This window comes from Micrasema longulum, unplaced genomic scaffold (genome assembly GCF_059751315.1).
Source record: "Micrasema longulum isolate JH-2025_06_02 unplaced genomic scaffold, ASM5975131v1 h1tg001025l, whole genome shotgun sequence".
Taxonomy (NCBI): domain Eukaryota; kingdom Metazoa; phylum Arthropoda; class Insecta; order Trichoptera; family Brachycentridae; genus Micrasema; species Micrasema longulum.
Genome location: NW_028278213.1, coordinates 47,508 through 73,884, shown reverse-complemented (window position 1 = coordinate 73,884; position 26,377 = coordinate 47,508). Strand labels below are relative to the sequence as shown.

Sequence of the window (26,377 nt, the reverse complement as noted above, 5' to 3'; positions counted from 1 at the left end):
ACGGCTGTTGGTCTTGCCCTTTACAATATATTGGCCAGCCATATCACCAAACGGCTTCGTTCGTAAAAAGGCTTCCAACATGTAGCCATATTATATACAATATACAAAAGAAACTTGTCAAGTACATGTGTTTCCAGTTAGAACTTGATTTTTAATCCAACAATACATTCAAATATGTCAAAAACATCATCCTTTGCAAAAACGTCGCAAAATAACTGATATAATTTATGTATTAAAAATTGTTTTTGGTTGAATTGACTGTCCTAAATTGCTTAACTCTCTATTAATATTTCTCAAAAAGTTTTTTGGAATAACCTTCTTCTGTTTACTTCTCTTGTCTCATCTAATTGCAGGCAAAATTAATATTTATGGCAAATTTTCAATAATTTTAATGTTATAACAAAATCATTAAACACAGGTTTACTCGCAAATAATCATAATGACTGCGGCGTTTGCTTTCGAAATAATTTTGTGGTGTTTTTTTATTTATTTTTATCAAAGATTTGAGTTGGTCAATTTTCTTAGTACGCTCACGATATAGATATTCAGACGGTGGACAAAAACGGTTTTTGAAAACCAATCCTCAAGATTTAAAAATGACTTTTTTTTATGGTTAAGTTCCCATAAACGATTTATAAATAGTTTAAGAAACGCACTATCTACTTCCGGCGATAACTGTCATCAAGCGGAGGCAATATGGTGGACTTACCCATTAATGCATGCCTGCTGAAAGCCTTCGACACTTCTCCACTTTGAAGGTATCTGGATCTCGCGTTTTAGACGTCTACTACTGACTGTTCGTGAACTAACATACCCTACCGCCGCACCATCAGAATTGGGAAAATTGGATTGAAGGTGGCAGACAAATTGACTATATACTTAGGTTATTGGACGACGATAGCGGCATTGAAAACAGTAATGGTAAATTAAAAAATGAAACCCGAATCTTTTGTCAACAAGGATTTTTTTAGAAAATAAATCGTTTACCGTTCATTATAGCTAAAAAATATTTTTTTTACAGTGTGCGTATCTAAAAAGAAGTCACAAGACTTTTAAAATGGATCCGGATAAGTAGGTGGGGCTTTCAAAAACTATTCGTTGGAAGTTCATGACAGAACTACATGAATCTAACTTAGAAGGATTCACAGGAGCTGGTAGCTAAACGAGGGGCCTGAAAGTTATGTGGATACCATATGCTTCGTTTGAACAGTGGACATGCAATGATGATGATTATGAATTGATGTGCGCCCTTGAGGTAATTTTCCACAAAAATGCCAGCCCAGCCGACCGTACTGCCTCCGCTGGGTGACAGTTGTCACCGGAGTTTGATGTATCCATTTTCTTATTACTTCGTTCCTTACAAAGTCAAATTATTGCACACCTAAGATTTCTCTGAGACACCTATTCTCAAAACTATTTTGTAATTTCTAATTCCTAAGTATTTTGATGTTTTTGGCCCTAGTGTCACGATTCGTATCCGTAGAGGAGAACATGTGTTATGTGGGCGTTATATAATATACAGCATATTTTTTCATTTTGTGTACTTTTCTTTATCAGTTTGTGCGTATTCCCAAAAACTTTCTCTATCTGCTGATTTTGATAAACATCCTGGAAGATTCGATCCAGTATTTTTTATACTTCATGGTTTTTTTAAAACTTTATGGAGACATTTTTTTAGATACAATCTTTATAACCCAACCATAATCTCTGAGTCATGAAATTAATATTCTTTACATAAAATTCAGTGGCAAAAAAAAAACAATAAATTACAGATCACCATAACGGAAAACGTACCCATTAATCCATTAATGACAACAATGTGTTTTTCAATCGAAAATATTGGGTCATTTATTTAGAAGATTGATGATCATTTGAGCATTCGATCACATGCGGCTTTGACTTGAAAAATTTTGGCAATTTGTGGTCTGTATAAATATTATTATTTATAATCTAAAAGGTCGAAACTTATCTGGGGGATTAAGGAACCCTAGCTACAAAATTTTGTCTTTGATTTGTTTCGGCTTAGCAATTTCAATATAAAATGAACTGATCGATTAATTTATAAGATTTAGAACCTCTCTGTTGTCATGGAAACTTAGTAGGTACTTAAATATCTTCGCTTAAGTAGAAAATAAAACTCAGTTCAATTTATCTGACAGCATAAATGAGAAATATTATATTATATTTCTTTTAAGGATATTATTGATTTTATACGTTTTTGCTATTTTAATCGATCAATGATTTCTTTTTTTCTCTCATTTTATTAAAACAACAATATGTTTTACGTTTATGTGTTATAATATCTTTCAATATTTATAAACTTCCTAGGTTGTAAAATACAGTGCCTACAACATAAATGTCAAAAATAAAAATTTTAACAGAGGCAAATTTGTGAATGTTGCAGTATAAAAAAGCAACTTTTACCCTGCAATGACCAGTCATAAACACCTACAATCTTGTTTTCTTTTTTGAATTACTTTGAAATATTTTTTATTATATCTGTTTAGATAAGTTTCGTACTTTCTTGTCATTTTGACACAAGACTCGTTTAAAAATGGCGAAATAAATAAAAAATAGTATATCCGTGTTTTTTTATATACCTACGTGAAAAATAAATACCAGCTCTGGTTTAACCGGTAATAACCTAAGCCTTGTTTTTTTTTACAAATGCGTTTTATTTTCTTTTAACATGGTTCAACTTTAAATAAGAAAAAATACATTTAACTTTTTTTTAAGTAGCATGGGTAAAGAAAAAAAAAATGTTTTATTAAAAAAATAAAAGTATAGTAATAGTATTGAAAAAAAATAAAAGTATTGCGGACTCACAGATTGAAGGTTCGAACCCTACTCTTCCTCTCTTTGATTCCCGTTATCTAAAAGTGCGCTATGTACAACTCTTTGAAAATGGCACCAAAATCTAAATATTTTGGTAAATCGTAAGAACGTGAATAGTTATTTTTTCAAATCATCAAACACTATTTTCAAATGCGAGGGACTTTCATTTTAATAAAGATATTTCCAAAATATGAACGATTTTTGTTTATAAATTAATTAAATTTAAAAATACGAAAAATTCTTTAAATGTATTGATTTGGTACAGGCTTGCTTTATGAGGAATAATGAACAAATAAAAAAGCTCTTAATGATTTTTTTTTTTTTATTTTTTTTTTATTGAGTTCAATCCAATTGTTACTTCAATGTTATTCCTAGAACAAGTTTTCTTCACTCGTTAGTAGTTAGTGCATGATTATATTATTAAACTTGAATTACTTTTACTCTCGTAATCCATATTATTTTGCTATTGGAATCAGTAGCTAGGCACTTATAGGTTTATATTATTTGATCAATATCACGAATGTTCTGTTTGTTCACCTAAACTAATAGTTGTTTCTGATATGCCAGATCCTGAGAACATTATGTTTGCCTTTCATTTGTAAGAGCTAATTTTGTATCAACAAAATTAGTTAAACTTCGACATACATAATCATACGTTTAAACAAAATAAATAAATAGTGAATTGCTAGTAATAAACTTATTCTGCAAACGTGATGAGAAATTTGTTTTCCGAAGTGTTTGTAGTATGTTAATGGTATAAGTTAAATTTGCAAAATTACTAATTAATTACAGGGTATAAGGTTAAACGATCCAAAAAATTCGTTTTCATTAGTTCGTAAAGATTTTTGGTACAAAATTTAATTGAATTTCAAATAGGTCAACTTTTTTTGTGATCGAATACTTCGGTTTACCTTTTAAGCTCACTTTCCTTATAAACGATGTTTCAGTACCAGACCGTAAAACTTCAGAGGAATATTCCTCATGGTCAACCATTTAGTGTTCATGCGGCTCGACTGTGAAATCATCACCCATCCACCATCAAAGATGTTACTACATTATCTCTGTTTAAATCACGTCTAAAGAAACATCTTCTTTCTCTTCCTTAATCTCTCCTCCTTTCCTTTTTCCTCTTTTTTCCTTTTTCCCATTGAGTAATAGTATCAATTTAAGGTAATTTATAAACACATACGTTTATTTCTATTTTTATATATCTTTAGCTTTTTAATGTTTTTTTTTCTATTGAATATGTTCTGTAACTTGAATTATAAAAATAAAACTTTGATTTTATTGGTTGGTTGGAAGAAAGTTGGAGGCAATAAGCCCGCCAATGTACAAATAAAATTATGTACAAAAAGTTAAATAAATAGATAATAAACATATTAAAAAAATCTTTTTTTTTTTTCAAAAACTAATTTTTTTACGAAAATTTAGTTTTTTTAAATGGAGCAAATGCTTAATTTCTCGGACTTGCAATCCTTCTACAAACCACAACTCCTCTCCTATCCAGCCGCTTCCCTCGTCTGCGCCGGTGCGTATCGTTTCATTAAGCAGTTACGTTTTTTACCTTTTTTTTGTAGGGAAGGTGTTGGGGTTTTTGGAAAAGATACTAGTCCGGGAAATGAAAAATTTATTCCATTTTCAAATTATGGGAAAAAATGTTTTTGGATAAAATTGTAAGGAGTTTTTTTAAAGTTTATCATGAGGAATATTCCTTTGAAGTTTCGAGGTCTGGCCAAACACTATATTTGATCTGGGCATGAGTTGAAATTTTATTTTCCGATCCGTAGTATTCTGCCCGAAAATTATTTCACTCGGTTACCTTTGTTACATATAGTATAACCAAACTTTTGCACGCGTCTTTTGATTGGACGAAAATCAAAATACACACTTCCCTCATAAAATTCACTACCAAATTCAATAAATTTTACAACCTTAAATGTGTAGATAATGTGGACATAAATATTGCGCTAAATAACTCGCTTAAATGCATTCAACTTTAAATGGTCGATTTTATTTAATTTTAGAATAATAATTCATTTGTTTTAAATACAACTTTTACTAAAAAAGCTGAGCTTTATTATTCCTAACGTTTTACACTTCATTGTTATAACATTCTATGTCTTTTTGATTTTTATTTTGTCCTATTTTATCAAATAATAAAAATAACAATAAAAGTGGTATACAAAACAACAAAAAAGTCCTGACTTATCTCGAAAAATTTTAACTACTCCAAACCAGAAACTAACCAAATGTATATGAACAGAATAGTCTGATACGTTTTTTTTAAATGAAACATTTCAAAGAAGTAATTTTAATATGTTTAATTTTTATTTTTGGCAGATTTTTAATATTAACGCATATCCGATAGCATGATATAGTTTACTAAATATGCATCTTATAAAGCGTAAACATTTTTTCATTTATTATTCACTGCTTGTTTAAAAACTTCAAAAAACCTTTTCTCTCTAAACAAGTACGTAAAATTAGTTTTGCAACGTACCAACAATTAAGTTTATAATTTATTATTTTATTAAAGATAATTTGATTCTCTCTACAATTTTAATAAATCCTATGCGATGTACACTAAATTATATTTTAGGTCACTCTGAAATATTGGAACACGGTTTTCATAAAAAAAAATACGTTTTGAGATTTTGAATATGCAAAATATATTGAGGATTTTTAGTATTGATTTTATGCGTATGAATACATTTTACTGAATTGATATTTTTTTAAAATTTAAAACCTTTTAAATAATTTTTTTTTTAAATATCATCAATGACAAATTATTTTCTGTGTCTTACAAATATCTGAATCAATACCCAATAGATGAAATATTATTTGATATTATTCCAAAGTGTTTTCTGTAACTCGAAGGACAAATATTATATTGAAACATTGACTGCTTTAGGCAATATTAAATCTGACAATTGCTTATCTGCCAGAAACATCAATATTTTAGGATTCAGGATATTTTACCAAGAAACCACAAACAAATCAAATTTAATAATCAATGGATGAATTGAGTACGCAATCAAATGATTACGAGTAATTTATGATAATAATTCACGTCTTACTTGAACATATTCAAACATTTTTCTATAAATATTTTAATTAACTTATTCAAAATTATGCAAATAATAATTTTAGTGAACATTTTTATTTTACTAATATTTGCATAATGAGTTATAAAATAATTAAAAAACGACAATTTTAAAAAATAATTAAAGATTTGACATCAAAGAGTTTCAGATTTGTTGCTTTTTTCATTATGCAATAATTTTAATAATTTTGAAATATGTTTTTTTTTCGTCTTTAAATTGCCAATAATTTTAAAGAAAACTTCACTGTTGTTTTTTATACTGTTCATTAAAATAATTACATCAGTATAGAATTTCAAATATGCTATGGTTCATTAAAACCAATTTTCCAGCCATCTATGAAATACGAAATCTTTCATGAATAAAAAAACGACTAAGATAGTTCCTTCTAAGCAACTAAATCAATATCTGTCGGTAAAACCAAAAGCGTGTGTTACTTTGTTACAAGAAATCAATGGTTTCTATTTTAAAATCAAATTATAGTTGATAATACAATGACTTCAAGCTTTTCATCAAATATTAAAATAATATGATTCACAATGATGCTTACAATACAAATGAAACGGTCCATTGTTTAAGTCAAATTAATTATTTTACACAGACAAAACTCATAATTAACTTTACGTAACGATATTCAATTGCAAAAAAAATTGTAAAGCAATTTTACATTATCCTACTTACATTTAAACGAGTTTTGTAATTTAACCAATAAATATATTGTTTTATTAAAAGTAAAAAGTTTTTTTTCAATTTGGCTTATCGTATTCGAATAGAGCGATTTTGTAAATGGTTTAAATATGTTTAATTGAAAGCTCAGCAAAAATTTTTTTTTAGGTGCACTCATTATTCAAGGTGAAGGATTTGAAACAGAAACCATATAATGAATCGGAAGGGTAAAAGTGATGAGTAGTGACTAACGAAAATACGGAAAAATGGGTCCATTCTGAGTAGAACGAAAACCACTACTGTCCCTCTTTTTGTTCTAAGCCTGTAATATTATTTATTTATATCAAAAATGAAAAACATCTTATACAATAATTCTCAAGGAAATGAGAGAGGGAAAAGAGTCATTAAATCCAGATGTCTAAAATAAAGTATAAAACTTCTTTTCTCCCCTTTTTACTGACGTAATTAGTCCAAATTATTAATCGAAATGACAATATGCCGCGAAAATTTTATTTATTTATTTATTAACGGACTTAGTCCATTCAAAGTTATAATGGAGAAATATGACTTTTTTTTCACAATTTTAAAAAACGATCTATTGAATACTGTCAAGCAAATAAATATTTTTTTACCACTTATAAATAATATAATAAAAATATTTTTTTCATTTGGATTCCCGCGAAAACGGTCATTGCATTGGCCACGCCCTTAATACGTCATGCGTAATTAATTTAGAATTTTGTTTGTCACCGCTTAAATTTTTTTAGAGAATCATCACGAATCTTCCCGTCTCAATTTTGATAATTGATTGGTTTGATGGCCAAACATGTCGCATTTTTCTGGTCATTTTTTAAAAATAATTTATTTTTTAAATTTATGTATGAAAACATGTCTCCACAATATAACACATGGGTTTTGAAAATACTGTGAATTTTCCTAATCCATTTCATATATTTTTATCGGTATTCGTAGTGTGAGATATTTTCTTATTGAAAATGAAAAATAATTTAAATATAATCAACGGGGAAAAAAATTCAACTTCACTTTTATTTAAAGACATTTCCTCGTTTCGATAAATCACCTTTGTTGTTTTTTTTGTAATTGATACAGTTATTTATTACATAAAGCATTAAGGTATATTATTATGAACATATACTCGTACTCGACGAATTAATTATATTATTACTGGTCGTTCAACAGTCTCCAATCTCAGTCATTGACTCTAGATTGAAGCCTGTGACAGCTGATTTACGGGTCTACAGAGGATCCGAAAGGAAACAGATCATTTCTTGATAGTATCAAGAGTAATCCTGTTTCAAGGATGGCGCCCCAAGACCCGCAAAGTACAGGCCCTTTCTTGAGTCGAAGTTAAAAAAATCCAAAATAATTGGATAAAAGATCATTTTGAAAGGGCCGTAAATCGCAGACTGATAGATTTACGTGTGAAAAATAAAAGTATTAATGCTATGTGGGAAAGATTGAAAAACGGTAGGTGTGAATCAATGACGAAAGTATGCTGTATAACGAAACAAATAAGAAGAAATGGTGATGTATAGTGAGACGATGGAATAAAAAAAAATGTTCAAAAATAGAAAGAAGCATATTTAAATCTGCTAACAGTTAATAAAGCGGCTATTAGCTGATATGCTGAGTAAAAAAAATGTATAAAATGAATGCAAGAAGAGAGTGAAACAAGGTGTTAGTGAACAAAATAAATTGTTGAAAGAAAGAGAGGGAATCAAAATGACCGAGAACTTCCAAGAAAATAAGAAATATTCTGGAAAGCGGTAAAAAATTCCTAAAACAGTAATGAAAGCGGATAAATGACAGTAGATAATAAAAAGAAAAGATGGAAAATGGTGACGAATGGTAGTGGCATAAAAACAAAATGTAAAGAACACTGTGAGGAGATATATTAAACACATGCAGGAAATATAAACACTGCAGAACCTTCTTAAATAAGTTTAAATGCAGATGATGGTACGACAGAGATAAGAGTAGAAGAAATAAGAAGTGCTGCCATATAAATGAAGAATGTAGAAGCGCAAGGTTTTGATAATGTTGCTACAGAGTTAATAAAGGCAGGTGGTGAAATGATTTTTGTATGGCAGAACAAGCTTTTTTACCGATGTGTATTTTTTTCTTTAAAGAAAGAATACACTCCTTTTGACTGAAGAAAGGTTCTATACAAGGGAAAATGTTTAAGGGTGAAATGCGGAAATTATAAAGCTATTAGCCTCTTGAGCGTTGTTGGAAAAATGTATGGAAGAATACTGATTGAGAGAGTAAGAAAAGTTACTAAGGATAAAGTGTGGGATTAACAAATATGTAGGAAAAGGTGGGGCATGATGGGGTAGTGGGGAAAGATGGGGCCCTGCGATAAAAGCCGAAATCTGCCGAGTAGCTCCGAGCACATAACGCCATTTGATGCTCTCCTTAGATCCCCCACCAATGATGCAATTGCAACGGACATGTGTGCACGCTCCAATACGCAACGATACTAAACGTGTTTTTCGCAAATTTTATGTTATTTTATCGAGTTTTGCTGCTTGTGACATAAAATGAAGCATATCGTGATTTTAACTGGCTTAAGGTCGCTTTACAAGCTCAAAGTATTGTCATTTACAGCAAGTTCATCAATTATTTCCAGAGAAATTGTATTTCGTAAACAATAAGCGTTGTTAACAAGCATAGTAAAAGGGGCAAGACAGGGTATCGGTACCCCATCTTACGTCATTGCTTGAACACAATGTAGTAACAGGTTTTATTTTCTTTGTGTAAGCAGAATATGGTCCGAAACTACGTTTGAACAAGACCAAGAGGGGAGTTGGTCAAAGTAATGCATGAATCGAGATATAGAAGACATTTTAGAAGGGAGAAAAGGATATAAACTAGCTGCAAGATTTTATTCAATTCCTCAAACTACTTTGGAGCAAAAAGTTATGTTGGCCAGGCAAAATAATAACAGGATAAGATAAGTGAAGATTATTTTGGGTCCTAAACATATAGTTCTTAATGAAAATGAAGTAGCCATCGAAACGATCAAGACGTAACTCTTTTTCTATAAATGACTAAGATGATACAGAGTGCCTGTTTTGTAGAAGGTCATACGTTGAGTCAAATAAAGGCTGGATAGCGTATCAAATGTGCTTGAGCTGGGCACACTGTTCATGCGCTGGAGTAGACGAAAAAAAACAAGACACCATCCTTGTATGTCCTAGTTGCGAACCGCAGTAGGTGGTACCCCATCTTTCCCCACTAGTGGGGCAAGACAGGATAATTACGACTGTTTTTAATTGATTTATTTCACTAGTTTTTTATCTTATTTTTAGTTTTTTTGTAACACGTTTGTTAGATTAAAGATCAAAGTTTTCAAAAGTATATTTTTTTAAAGGATTTATAAAAGAAACGCGTTTTATCGACGTATTACCTAAAAGGCCCCATCATGCCCCACCCTCCCCTAATAAAATGTAATATGTAAAGTTTAAAAACCTTGTATTTTGTCATAAATAAATATAAAAATAAAATAAAAAATTAATAGAAGAGGATGTTTGGATGAAATGTTTGCTTTACGAAACAAGACAGATAAATTTATTTCTGCGCATTTGACGATCTGTAAAAAGCGTTTGATAGAGTTGACAGATAAAAATTAAGGCAGATGTTATCGGAGTATAGAGTGAAAGAAAACCTGACACAGGCTTTTGCTTCTCTGTATAAAAACAGCACAGCATGGGTTAGGGTAAATGGATCATTGACATCGTGGTTGAATATTCATAGAGGAGTCAAACAGGGATGTGTGATGTCACTATGGCTGTTAAACGAGTTTATCGATAACCGTATGAAAGAACTGAAAGGCTTAAGAATGGGAGCAAAAATGGGTGATTTAACTTTCAGTTGTCTTTTGTATGCTAACGGTGCCATGTTTCTTGCTAACAACAAAGATGAACTGCAATTCTCGGAAACAAAGATCTACAATGTATGCAAGGGAAACGATTTGCTGATGAATGTCGATAAATCGAATGTGATGGTATTTGAAAAAAATGAAAATACTTTCATTTCTTTCAAGTCATACTACTTAATGTGAAATAACTATGAATGGGGTTTTATTAAAACAAGTAGAGGAATTCGTGTATCTGGAAAATATATTTACTAGGGATGGAATGACTGAGAAATATATTGAAAGGAAGGTGAGTGCCGGGAACAAAGTGAATGGTTCACTTAAATCAACGGCAAATAAATGTTTGTTTAATGAAATTAGCTGTTCACAATGGAGTCCTGATCCTGACCCTGATGTATGAAAGCGAAGTATGAACTTAGAAAAACAGAGATAAAAGTAGGCTGAATGCTGTTGAAATGCGATCTCTCAGGTGAATGTGTGGTAAAACTATGTACGATAGATGCGCAAATATTGAGATCCGTACATTATTTTAGGCTAAGATAAGCACTATCGAGAAAATCAAAAAAAGAACTCTGCATTAGTGTGTACATGTAGACCAAATGGACAGCCAAATAACAGCTACAAATATTAACAATGCAAATGTTGATCGATGCAGAAATAGAGGAAGACAGAGAAAGCACGGCATGACCAAATCCAACAAATGCTTAAAGATGGACATGTAAAAAGTCGGAATAATCGGCGCTTGTGCATGAGAAGATGTATGAAACGAGATCTGTATGCAATATAGTGATGTAGCGTTCTGTCATCTGTGCCTACCCTTACGGGGAAACAGCGTGATGGTTTGTTGTTGTTTTTGTTGGATAACAGATGAGGTTGAGTATATTGACAATCCGACTAATGCGTGGTGGCATTTCGACTAGAGAACAATATACTCGTATTATTAATAAAAGGAAAATATCAGGATTTTTTTCAGAGTAATAAAGGTCTATAAAATACTGTCCTGTAAAAAAAAATATTTTCGCTAATTATTAATAGAATAAAAAATAAAAAAAATGTTTGAAATGAAAAAAAAATTAATTTCCGCAAAAACGGTCATTCCATTGGCTACGCCCCTAATACAACATGATCCTTGTTTATTTGTTTCTGCCCATTCAAATTTGTTTAGAACATTGTCACAAATCTTGACATCGCAACTGTCAAGGCCAAACATTTTGCGTTTTTCTAGCGACGTATTTTATTTTAAAGTTATTTTTAAAAATTTTATTTGAAAACATTTTTCCACAATATCAATATTGATTTCTAAAATACAATCAATTATTCTTAATCCATTTCATATATTTTTATCGGTATTCGTAGTATGTGATATTTCCCTATTCTGAACCTGAATCCAGCTAAACTTGTGTCATTTTTTGTCTTGTGCTAAGAAAAGACAAACAAAAGTTATCAAAGTATTAACTCTCTAATAAAAATAATAAAAGTCCCATTAAATTGATCGTTTTATTGAATTCAAAAGACGCTCCTTATCACTGTGTAGGGAAAAACCATCTCATAAATTATTTTCAACGAGCGAAACTCGAAGATAAAGTGTTTTGCGTTCTTATGATTGACGTAAGAGTAAATTTCTTAAATAATATTATGGGGTAAGGAATATTTTCCCAAAGTCCTGACCCATATTGAAACTAACAACACCTACCACCGCACTGATAAATTCAATACGTTGAGTAAAAATGTATTCTATTTACGTAAATCTGTCAAACTGTATGTTTAAGTAAAATGTATTTTTTTATACGCGTCGATATTTGGATACTAAAAAACTACCATTTTCTCTCTTATATAAAGTTTTCAGTATTGCTTATAAATATTTTGTGAGCATACTGTGAAATGCGGCCAAGTCAAATTTTTGCAATGTTTAGATTTTTTCGACTAATTTTAATGCTGGATGTTATCATTTACTGAAAAAAAACTAAATACACTTATATTTTAAAGTTGTTTTGTTCTTTGTTTTGTTTTTTTTTTTTTGTTTTTTTTTTTTTGTTTTGCCACTGCCAAAATCACGCCATTTCCTCGTCAAGTTAGGTTAAAAGAAAGGAACGCCATATCCTTACATACAATTTTAGCTGTTTCCACCAGTGGTGTGAGCGCTTCCACCACATACCCGAAAATCTTTAAGACCGTGGCTCTTCCTATCGATTTCAATCACACCTAAAAACAAGTAATGCCAATAAATGAGTTACTCTTTTAAAATTTCAATGACATAATCTGCGATTCTTGTTAAATTTTACTGCTTATATTGTCCAATTGTATTTATTCCTTTAATTTTTTGTGCGTAATAAAAATTGCACATAGGCGGGTTTATTGCCTAATTGCAATTTTTTCAACCAACCAATAAAATAAAAGTGTTAATTAAATAGTTTAAGTTTCAAAACGTATTCAATAGAAAATAAAATAAAAAACAACTAAAGATACACAAAAATATAAATAACAATATGTGTACAGGTAAACGTCGTCTTACGCCGGGGTTCCGTTCCGAAAGACACTGGAGTAAAAAAAATCGGCGTAAAATAAACACAGATATAATGGAAGGTTAGGTTTCGTGGCAAAATTCTAAGAACAATCTAGCACGTTTATTTAATACATGTTTTATATATATTCCAAATAAATTATAAATGTATATAATAAATACATTTTAAATTTGTTTACAAAACAAATAGTAATTTCGAGAACTGGTGAGTTAGTATTTATTATAAAAAATAATGTTTTTTTTATAATAAATACTAACTCACCAGTTTGTCAGTACTAAATTAAATTCTCACATTTTTTTTAAAAAGCATCCAATTTCATTTGCTTTGATTGTTGCTTCTTTCCTTGCAGAATCATAGAATACACTAAAAATATTTGAATATAAATTTTAATAATAATAAAATAAAAAATATAATAACACATTTTTCTTAAAAACAAAACTAAAACTAACTCGGAAACAATTTCACACTCACAATAGGCTGCTCGCGTACACGGTAATAGAATAAAACAACGTGTAAAGATGTGTCTGCTATTAGAATCGCGGCGCCTACTGTCGTCTAGAGTCGGCCGAACCGGGGAATCCCTCACCGGCACCAACCGGCATAATTGTATATCGGCTTAAATCAAACCAGCGCAAAACGACGTTTTCCTGTATTTCAATTATCTCAAATCAATACATAAAGAGAAAAGAAAAAAGGAGTATAGATTAACACTTTGAGTACCGGCCGAATACACATCGAATTTACCCTGTGCCCGGCCCATTTTTGTGAAATTTCATGCCTTGTGAGGGGTTTCTAAAAGTATCATAATTATGAAAATACTTGATTGAATCAATTGAAACATCTCATATTTATTTAAAACAATTTAACAGATCATTTTTATATGATAATTTGCCAACATTGACCTTTACGGAGAGCCACATTGCAATGGTCGCACATGTACAGGGTTTCACTCCTTTTTTGTGATTTGCATCCTGGAGCCGTATAAACACGTGATTACAATAACCACACGTTGTGTCTCGGTCCCGTGTTTTTACGTGGTTTACCAGCAGCGAAAAATAACTAATAAAAGTCACTAGATGTCAAAAAATGCACTTTTATAGACCGCTGGTAAACCACGTGAAAACACGGGATCGGGACACAACGCGTGCTTATATAATCACGTGTTTACACGGTTCCGGGATACAAAGTGTTAAGGAAGAGAAAGGAGATGTTTCTTCAGATGTGATTTAAACAAAGAAATGTATTTATTTATTTATACATCAACGGTTCAAAGAACCTTTTACAAAAAAATAATAATTTACAGAAATAATCACAGCAGTGCACAATGATCATTATATTACATTATAGAAACATCTTTGATAGTGGATGGGAGATGAGATTTTACCCTGAGTTTGGTAAATTATATAAAGGTTATATGTCAAATATCGTTATTCTTTCTTATGAACATATTGCAATTTCATGCATCTTTTTCTAATTGCTATAATAATATTATTCTTGGTTTTGTTTACTTTTCTACTATGTGTACTTTTGAACACAAAAATTTTCGGTTTCTTTATTTTATTATTTATTAGACCACGCCAAATATCAATTGTGTGTCATTTCTTGTAACCATATACTTGAGATGCGCCGAATACGAATTTTTTGAACCAAACTGAATACGAACATTATTTGGTTTAGTGCTTACTGAACCGAATATTCGGCCAAATTATTTAGTTCATTACACATGTGGTTTTTGCGCTCAACAAGTTTAGACAGTTTCGATAGGCGCCAGGCGAAATGAACGTTAATAACTTCAAACTTTAAACAAATATCGAATACATAACTTTATTTTATGTTTATTATTAACAAGCTTTATTAGGATGGATTGCCTTCATAAAAAAATATCAAAAGTCAATATTATTTAAGACAAGGCACAAAGTGGAGAGAAAATGGAAGCGCATGCTTCCGAATTTTTGACCCCTGAGTCAACGGGGTAGTTATTTGATTTAGCCATTAAAACGCTTAAAAGATAGCTTTTGATAAAGTCACACACTTCCGCTTGCATGCGGTCCCATTTGCTGGCCTAGTATGTGTCCACCATAAGTAGTTTAATATTCGGCAAATTATTTAGTAATTCTACCGAATATTATGCCGAATACCGAACATACAAAATAACGCCGAATTTACTGAATACGAATAATTACCGCGTATTTGGCGCATATATTTTATATTTATTTGTTTGAACGTACGTACTTTCGTCATTAATTCGTACCACGTTAGCAAAGTAAACCATGATATTTATATTATTACTATTTGAAGCATTAACTTTGTGGTCAAACATTTAACTTAATGCTATTCAATATTTGTAAATAACCACTTACCGACTTTTCTCTATCTACCGGTTTCGAGACGTACCCGTCTCTTCGTCAGGACACCAATTAAACCAACATGCAAAACCTACTATACACCTTTACCACAGTTGTTGCACAAAAATATAAAACCAATACGACATGCATTGGTTCAATACTTTTTTGCAAAAACTATGATGAAGGTGTATAGTGGGTTTTGCATGTTGGTTTAATTGGTGTCCTGATGAAGAGACGGGTACGTATCGAAACCGGTAGACATAAAAAAGTCGGTAAGTGGTTATATACAAATATTGAATAACATCGTATTTAAATTTTATTAATTTTATCAATGAGGAAGTTCAGTGCTATGGAAATAAAAACGAATTACTTTGAACGATGTCAAATTCTTTCGAATCATCCAATAATCGTGTTGTTATACTTGTCGGATTTCATTATTATAAAATGTATTCTGTATAATTTGTAAATACTGTTTTTTTAATGACCGTTAGTTTTCAAATTATATTTCTCAAACGATTTGAACACTGATGTTTCTGATGTACTATTAATAAAATTTTCAGTGAAAAACATTTCCCTTATAAACATGACTTATGTAAATTGTTTACCCATGTATAAATACAAACCCTCTAGCGTTCAACCCCTATTTAAATTCAGATATAGCCAACCAGCGTTAATGTAAGTGTACTTATGGTTATTTCAATGATTGATTATATCCTTTGAAAAGGTTTAATTGCGGTTTAATGCCTTAATTTTTTTTACAGGAAAAATGTTACAGAAAATTTATCTCGCAATAACTGAAACCACATTTCTTACTAAACAAAATTTATTTTGTACTAATATTATTTATATTTTTTAATAATCATCATAAATTTACTGTGTATTAGTACTAGGTTTATGTACAGTTCGCATTTGGGTAATTGTTTAGAAATAGAACCTCATAAATAAGGTTTGGTTAGAAGCTCTTGATTTTAGAGTCCGTTTTTTGTTATTGTTGCATGCTAGAGTGGTATTGAAGTTACTTGAAATAATAACTCGGGAGTACTAAGGGTAACGTAAGTATAGTTGACAGTGATGGAGTAGTTAAAATTCTCAACTTCAATACAGTTTGTAGTCAATTGCACCCCAATGACAGTTACAAAAACACTTTTACACTATTTCGTGGTGTCTAACCTGCACATGTGCGAATACTGGATGCCTCTTTTCTGTAGTCAACAAGAGCACATGTCAAACAAGTCGTGAATAAGCATGTATTTTAAATAAATAAGTGGATTTTTAAATGATGTTTTTACGTTTTCTTAAGAAATATTAAGTACATCATTTAAATATGTAAACATTAGATTACTAAATACTCCTTTTACATTGTAAATTTTACCTTTGAGGTTTAGCTTGATTCATTTTTTGTTGTGTCAACTACTGGTACAATGTTTTTTGTTTTTACCTGTGTATTTGATTGTTTCACTACAACTCTTTAAATAAAAAACTTTCTGACTATGTTTATAAAACATTATATGTGTTTAAAATTACCGTAAGTAAAAGTTAAAGTTCTACTGCAACCGGGAGCAGTTGACATGATGGTGTCACCTGCCTTGAGTTGAAAAACATTTTAGAGGAAGAAATATAGACGCATAGGCATTTACAAGAACATTTGCAAGATCAACAGATCAAAAAATTTAAAGAAAATAGATGTTTAAACATAAGCAGAATGATGAAAGTTATGCAGTGTGTAAATTGGCCACTTAGACTAGCCAACTACAAGATTTAAGCTCCGTGAATACCTAGACTTCTACATTCCCTTCTTTAAAATGTTTTTTATCATTTTTGTCATATATTTTGTTGAATTTTTATGAAGACTATTGGTAACACCAAATACGCGCCTATGTTCGGAGTACATCAAAATATCATAAATAGAAGCCCAAATGGCGTTCAGGTCTCTCTATTCACAAATTTCTCAATCAGTCTAAAGTTCCTTGATTTTAAATATTGGATCCGACAAAGTAAATCACAATTTTATTTATATTTAAACCACAGTAATGAGGAATTCCACTGTTTTCTAATTTATTTATTTTCTATTATCGTACTATTTAACTAAGCAAAAGTATTTTTTTTTTTTTTTGTGCGTTATTTACAAAGATATGATATTTTAAAGTTATATTTATCAAATACCGCGCCAAATGACTGTAATCAGTGTGTCACTTTTCAGTAGTGACGTCATGAAACGGTTGGCGTTCTTACTTTCACTGACCTGACAAGAATCTATGAAATATTGCTTAGATAACTTCATTTAGTTGATCATAATTTGCTCATTTCTATGTTTAGGTTTTTTTTACGAACGTTTCGATTTAGAAAAACCTAGAAAGTTGACATAATCTCTGGTTGAAATGTCAAATAATACTCTTTTTTTCTATGGTCAAAACGTTGCAGGGGCTTTAAAGCGGAAACCGGAAATACTACACGTAGATATAATGAGTGACGTCATTATTTACGATTTTAAAATGAATACTATTTTTAACATTTTTTATTTATTTTTGCGTGCATTTTTGAGATATTTTATCCTACTCCAAAATTGTTTAATATTCACGTGTATTAAAAAATTTTGGAGTAGGATCATATTTTATTTTGACTGGTATTCTCTCCCTTAACGTACTCCCCCTTGAAAGTACGTTAAGGGAAATATAAATTTCACTGAAACATAATGTTATGTTGTTCTTTGAAAACCAAAAACAGATTTAATACGTTTTAAGTCAATATAACCAAGGTAATTGCTGCACAGGACTACGAAAAAAAATGTGTACTCTAGGCTATCCAGTGAATTCAACATTAAGTATATTTCTTATTTCTCTTTGATGAAAAGTGTAATTTTACTTTTGTATAACTTTATAATTGCTATGTTTTATAGCAAACCATTAAATTCACAATTAGTTACCCTTAGAACTGGCTATTGTCTAGTTGGGCAATAAATTGTGAATAGCAAATGTGAAAAAAATCTATAAATATATGTGATTTGTTAACATTTTTTTCTCTTCTTGTTTCTCTTCTCTTTAATATATATAAATATGTATGTATGTAAATCTTAATAAAAAATAAAATAAATTTTGTCATTTCTTAAATGTGTTGTTTTATTTTAAATTTATTTTTCACTGTGTATAACCCAAATAAATGTTGTGCACCCAGTTTATTTTTCACTTTAATTTGAAATTACGTTTGAAGGCCATTAAAAAAAAAAAATGTCATCAGCTGGACAAATAAAATCAAAATATTTGTTTCCTCACACAACTTCCGTTTCCCCTATTACTTCGGGTCGGGTAATAAAAGCCTCTTTTTCTAAAATGCTTCAGTGGTTAGACGGATTATATTAAATAATTGTTTTCTTTCACCCTCTTTAAATTCTTCTTTCAGTTAAATGTATTTTCATTCTTTCTCTTTTCAAAAGATGTTTTTTCAATACGCGATGATGGATGCTATGCTTTTTTTTTATTTGCGTTATGTTATATTTAATTGTAAATTTATGTTAAATCTTCGATTTATTTCAGTTTGTATTTATTTAAAATGTATACTCTTTCTCTTGTTCATTTTAATTGACAAAATTCCTTTGATTTCTTTAATTTTATTTTGAGCAACGTTCGTGAGTTTTATTGTTAAGTTCTATAAAAGTCAAGAAAATTTGTCTCAGATGGCATTAAATTATGTTACTAAATGCTTTTAAATTTTTGTATATGACCATTAACCGACTTTTCTTTGTCTACAGTTTTTGAGACGTACCCGTCTCTTTGTCAGGACACCAATAAAACCAGTAGACATAGAAACCGGTAGAAATAGAAAAGTCGATAAGTGGTTTTATACAAATATTTTATAACATGCAGTTAAATTTTTGACCACAAAGTTAATTCTTTAAATATTAATAATATAAAATTATGTTTTTTGGTAATATGATACCAATAAAGATAACTTTAAATAATATAAAGTACAAAAAACAAATGTTTATTCGTGGTTCAGTAATTTGCGCTTTTGGCGGTCCACGAAATTTGAGTTTAATTTACGATAACTTTGCTTTAAAATATTGATTTAAACCGTATTCTTACTAAAATATTTGACAACAGACTGGTTGAACTGTAAATGTTGTCTTTATGTAACAAATGATCAAGGAATGCTGCATTTCCTATTTTAATTCAGTGGATTTTACTATACATATACAACTCTGTGAGAACAGGAGAATAATAGTAATACTGATGATTTACTGTATTTTTTAAACCATCTACTACGGTTCGTCATTTTTTCATAAGATTTATCAGCAAAGATGGGAGATGAAACCACACGATCAATAAATTTTTAAATCAATGAACAAAGATTATACTTTTTCATTGTTGTTCAAATGTGCATATTTTAAAATTGTTATTAGCAAACTTAAGTTTCGTTTGACTTACCTAGAATTCCGAGTCTGAAGTTGAGAGTTATGACGATGACGTGTCCATGCGAGGCCAGAACAGAGCCATCGTAAGGATTACCGGAGCCCCACTCGTAGGAGTCTCCGTGCACCCATACCAACACGGCATAGGGGGCTTCAACACCTCGGTTACCTGTAAAAAAAAAATCAGCTCTCATTATCTATACTTTACGGAACTTTACCACTTATGCCATCAACGACAGTCTTAATTCAATAAAATATACACATTATTACAATATTAATACATTATAAAGAAAACTATGTATTTAAATATATTTTGTCCCGATAACCTATTCAATAATAGTTTGGCATTGGGTGCTCAGACATTAGTTTTAATTAATAATCAAATAAAAGAGTACAGACTTAGTACTGAATACGTATAAACTAATATATATTATTCAGTTTTTGATGCTTTGAAAAATATTATTAAAAAGAAAAAAAACTCAACAAAACCTGATAAAAATGGATTGAAGAATTTTTTTTAATGTAAAAAAATAGAGTAAAATAATACAATTAAAATTAAAAAATAGCCATTCACTTGTTAAATAGAATTTTCCGTAGTATGAGATACTGTTTTAATACTTTTAATATGAGTACAAAAACTGCATCCCAGCTGAGTTGAGAAAATATAATAATTGATAATGTTGTAGAAGGACCAAAAAATACTCCAAAAACACAAATGCATAGTTATACAAAATAAAAAAAGGGTTATTTATTTGGAAAATGTTAAAAACGGCAATACTTAATCATTAAAGAAACAATGGGTGAATTTGTTTGATAGAGAAGTGTTAATTACTACAAATTAAACTCAAATAAAAAGTATATTTTAAAGCAAAGTTATAAACTTATAAATGCCAACATTATTACAAAAATAATTTCCTCCTGAGTTCACAGACTGTTTTTCTTATTGAAAATTTTATTATGGCTTGTTTGTGAATTACTGTAATTGTATTGTCTCGGCGAATCAGAAATTCCCCTTTAACACAATTTGAATCAAGTTTTGTCGCTGGCAATTTCGCAGGCCCTTTTTGCCTCAAAGAAAAATTTCGTCTAAGGAAGTTATATAACTGAATTCGCAACTTTAAAACATGCAGAGCTTAAAGCGAGTTAAAGAAGGCATAACCTCCTGAAATATTTTACGCCTCAGAAGAAAAGATATGATCAAAAGAATGAAGGACATCAGAGCGAATATGGCAAGAATCTTTAAAAAGATTATCCAAAATACTTCAAAGTTTTTTATTACGCTGTTCACTTGCAAAACTTGACAAGTGCTTGACCATGACATTTATTTATTTTATTTGTAAAATCACATTTGTTACTGTTTCAAAATCAGCTCCATTGAATCTATGTACATCCTTAAAGCTTGTTTCCCATCACAAAGATCTAACACAGCTTAGTTTCCATTTTCTGGTGCTATTACCTACGACCAATCGAAAAAAGTTAAAAAATTAAATGCTCCTGTAAATTATAAGATTTATTTTTTTAAATCAAACAAAATACAAAAGTTCAAATGCTTTTGTTTTAAACTAACGTTAATTTGAACATTTGTAATATTAAAAAAAAGCTTAATACATTTACATTATGTTTTTTTTTATATAAAATGTCTTTGCATACTTAATTATTCGCTTTAACCAGTGTAACGATGATTTTTCAATTTCAATTTATTTATTTTACATAAGTTTATGTACATTTGTATAATATTTCAAGGCATACATAAAATGAAAAAATTTATACTTAAATTTTAATATACGTAGATGGTTAAATAAAAATACCCCGCAATTATAGAAAAGGGATGCTTTCCTCTCTGAACTTGTTTTCACTAATATGAAAGATGTCGATATCTGAAGAGATACGATTGAGTAAAGACTTTGCTCTTCCTACTGGCTCAGTTGGTTCTGCAAGCAGGAAGATAAAACAGCTTGAGCTGCCTATTTAAAGGTTTTTATTAGGATCATAAAGTAAAATACCCTCAATTATACCTCTGTTGATCGTAATACCACGGATTAATCTGAAAATATACATAAGCAAGCATGCATTTCTTCTTTTTTCTAAACTATTGTAGCCAAGCATTCCCAATATGAAGTCAGACGGGTACAACCACAGATAGTATCCGCACTCCCTTAAGTTAAGATACCTCAGAAATTTCTTTTGAACTATCTCCAGCATAACAGAGCACTTCAATTTGTCGGGCGCCCAGATCAGAGCCACACTCAAGTCTGCTTCGCATCAATGAGTTATAAAGAAGCCTAAAAACACGAGTATTCAAGAACATCTTAGCTATTCGGAGAACAAATCCTAACATTTTTCGCCCATTGTCACAGACAGTGCCATCAAGCATAACTCCCAGGTCTTTGACAGAGACAGTTTGCTTAAGTGAACACACTCCCATACAATACCGCATAAAACAAGTTTTTAATGCCCTTGTATATGATAAAACATAACATTTAGAAACATTAAAATTTACTTGGTTCTGAGTTCTCCAATCAAATATATTATTTAAATCCGACTGGAGAAGGTGGCAATCATCCATTAAAAATCATCAGCAAACAACAGAACTCGTGAATGCAATACCACGGTAGTAATGTCATTTATAAAAATGGGGAGTAAATGTGGACCTAATACCCGTATTCAAAGACAATACTTAAGGTGAGGAAAGTACATTCTATTGTCTTCACCTTCGGGTTATTCTCTGCATATGAGATTAGAATGTACTTTCCTCACCTTAAGTATTGTCTCTGAATACGGGTATAAATAAGAGTCTTGTGGGACTCATGAAAATGTAAAAAGGGGTTCAACCATTTTTTTAAAATAATATTTAAATTTATTGACATACTGGTACACAGTACGCAACCTGGCCCGGCTGCCACATCCACGATATCAATATGGGTATAAGGTAAATATTAACAGTTTCGGAAAAAATCTCTCTTCCCTCGTTTAAAACTAGAAAGGCCATTCCCTCCCCACAACTATTATATCACTTTACCCATAGAATATTCAGAAAGAGAATAAACATATTTCCTTCATATGTTTAGTGGATAACAAAAAAACTTTTCGCAAATGGAACAACGATGGCTAATTTATTTATTTATTTTATTTCAATATTATTTTTTTTTAAATGATGTTAAAGCCGACTCTCACATATTATGTAGGCATGGTAGATTTCCGTTCTAGGGGTCCTGTTTTACAATTTTATGGAACACTTGAAAACTTTTAAGAAAATGCAAATGTTTTGGTAATCTCTTAACAGAAAACTATAATTATAATAATAAAAATACTTTATAGTTTTATTCAACTTTCATTTATATTTTTTTAATATTTTTTTTACCAGTTACCAGGTTCCGTCGTGACCGACATCGTCAGACTGGTGGGAGACTAAACAAATTTCTATGTTATATACAAGTGTAAGCAGGGGTTGTAAATCATGATTTTATATAATTATGTAAATGAAAGAATTTAAATTAAAATCATTTAAATATAAGGTAATAACAATTATAAGAATATAAGTTTTGTTTGAATGCATATAAGAAAATCTGGTGTAAAATATATAATTTTATGAAGTTTTATAATGAAAATGTATTTGAATTACATGTATTTAAATTTAATTAAAACTATAACAGGGGCCGCTGGTTGGTAGTTCCATAGACAGCTATGTCTCCGGGCCCGGGGGGTAATTAAGTGATTCTTTGAAAGCATTATTACTTTAATATATTTAATATACTATTGTTGTATAATATTTGACATAAACTTTTCTGTTTATGTTTAAATAAGCGTCTCAAATACTGTTTGTTTTTTTATTGTTTTGAAAAAGGTGGTTATATGTTAATCAACTCATCGAATAATGATTTAAATTGTTTTAAAAATATATACATCATTATGATTTACCCACATATTTACATTTTAGAACCGTTTTCTTTTAGTCGTAAATAACTGTGTTAGAAAATGGAAAGCAAGTTGTTGTAGAGCGAAGTTTGAACCTCAGACCCGTACCACTATTAACTTGCATTTATTTTTTATACGCACTATAACGAAAAGTTCTTATTCGTAGGTACGGTATGTCAACTAGCTTTGTTATTTAAGGCACAATGTTGTCAGATATTTCAATTCCGAACTAAGGTTAAACAACCAAACGGGACGATTCTCTTTCTCTCAAAAAATCCGTTGACAAAGGAGATCAAAATTTGGAGAGCTGATCTCCAAATCTTTACCGCATCGTGGCCATCTCAAATCAGGAGATGTAAGCCCAAACCAACCCGTAGGGCGTCAAAACTTGACGTGAGTCCTTGTTATTTTATTTTTTGCTATCGCTCGAGCTTCAAGATCGATTTTTTATATATTTTGTGTAATTTTTATTTAAACCGGCCCTACTAATCCATGTGAAAACCTAGCCCCAACCTTTCACTTTTATACCATATTATTGCACTCCTCAAAATATTAACATTTAGAAGATTAAACTATGTATATAATTTACTCTGCGAGATGACGAATGCATTTATCACAATATGTGTCAAATATTCAACAAGATATAATAATTTGCATTTAAAAAATCCATCTCCACTCAATATTCTAGACGTTTTCGAAGGCAAACCCATTTAACTAATAATTACCCAGGAGACGTGGAAGAAGTCATCTACAGGATTAGAAAGCGAAATTTAACTCTAGGAATAAATTCCTACATAATTTATAAAATATGTATGAAATGTTGAATTCACAAAAAAAAGCACTAGAAGAACTAAATTGATGATATTATTTTAGTTTCTATCTGAACGTTATTTATTTATAAAATACATTTTATTTGATAAATTTAGATAATTCAATAATCTTTTAGAGTTTCTTTGATTTAAGACAGTTTATTATTTATTATTATTTATATTTTTAGGGTGCAAATTTTTTCTTTAATTTATTTGAAAAAAAAAAATATAAACTCTTGTTACATTTTTGTATGAGTTGAATGTTTTACTCCAGATTAAAACATCTAAGTTTGTAAGTGAAAATTATTGATGGAAGTTCATTGTAATTTATAATATAAATCAAAAACGAGTGATACTTTAATCCACAAATCGAAGATGTCGTGAAGGCGATGAAACTGGTTTCTGGATATTTTAAATTTGTAAATAAAGTATCACTCGTCTTTTATTCATATAATAAACTCCAGATTAATTTACATTCATGTAATTTCTACATTTTCTGTATTCTTTATTGGCAAATTTGAGTTTGAATATTGATTTGGTTTAAAAAATATTTACTAATGCAATTTTCAAATGTATAACTCCCAACTGTCAATATTATGGTTTTATTCACTAGTATCTTCTGATGTGAATTCTTCATTGGTTGAAAGGAAATGTTTTCCTGGAATTATTGATCATGTTATTTAAATATAATTATGTTATCATTATTTTTATAACAAACACTCTTTACCAAAATATTCTTTTATTTCATGATTCCGATGGCCATGCAATTCATATAATTTAGCACTTTAGATAGCTTCTCATGTTTATTGTTTAGAATGTTACTTAAGTAATTATTTTATTAAACTTGCCTACTCGTAAGCAACTTCTTTTCTTGGTGGGGTCTTATTTGCTCTTGACTGAATTAGACGGTGAATTCGGGGTGAAGGGATCAGTTATCTAGTGTTCTCTTATATTTTATTTTTCCTTCCAGTCTCACAAATTTTGTATCTTATTTATTTCTTTATTTCATTATAGTCCTTCTCTTCTAATATTTCTTGAATAGAGACCCTTTGTTGTCCGCTAGAAGACAAAATTTTCAATTGTCGGGACCAATTTGGTATTTGTGGGTTATTTTATGGAAGGAAAGCCTTTATACGATTGATACTAGCCCAGCTCGCAACCCATACCATTTAAGTGATATTATGAGCATCTACATGCGTAGGGAAGGCCAGTACTATGTTTACAACACACACATAAACCATATTAGTCAAAATTTTAGCTAATGCGTTTATAAAAAAGTTGATTTAACTTAACGATTATAAAAGTACATAACGTGTACTTTCGACGGGTCTAAACAAAAAATATATAAAATGTTTAGTTAGTTTCAATGTCTCCTTACAGTATCTTGACATGATCGTAAAACAACGACGAGATTGACTTTTTTTTATTTGATCTTAAAAAGATTTTATGACGGCTTTATATTTCAAATTTGACTAAAAAAATACATCGTATACCTAATCCTAAGTATCAAAGGATAAACTGTTGTTCTTATCGAGTTTTAAAATGTTTAATTTCATAATTTGTGTTCCAACGTTCTCATGTAAAATAAAAGTAACATCACATGCGTCGTTGTTCTACTTTCACGACCATCTATATTTTTAAATGTTATTATTTTTTATGTGTTTTCATTCGATTTACCAATATCTTTTTTTTTATTTATTCAGTCTGTATGTTTTCAATACTGATTATGTTTTTCTATGGGCTTAAATATTTTTTATTATTTACGTTTCTTATTCAAAAATATTATTGAATAAATACATAATAATTTGCATATTTATTTTGAATAATAAATTTCATAAAAGGGACAATTTTTTAAAAAAATTCTAAAGATAACTACTTTTA

General features: G+C 30.0%; 1 protein-coding gene across 1 annotated transcript in view; it reads right to left on the bottom strand.

Moving 5' to 3' along the window:
* Nucleotides 1-26,377, bottom strand: part of LOC148277489 (neuroligin-1-like) — a 93,481-nt gene that overhangs the window by 26,311 nt on the left and 40,793 nt on the right. Inside the window, exon 4 of the mRNA XM_088232827.1 lies at nucleotides 19,789-19,941. Within this exon, the coding sequence (XP_088088953.1) occupies nucleotides 19,789-19,941 (153 nt within the window). The remainder of the gene's footprint in view (nucleotides 1-19,788; nucleotides 19,942-26,377) is intronic.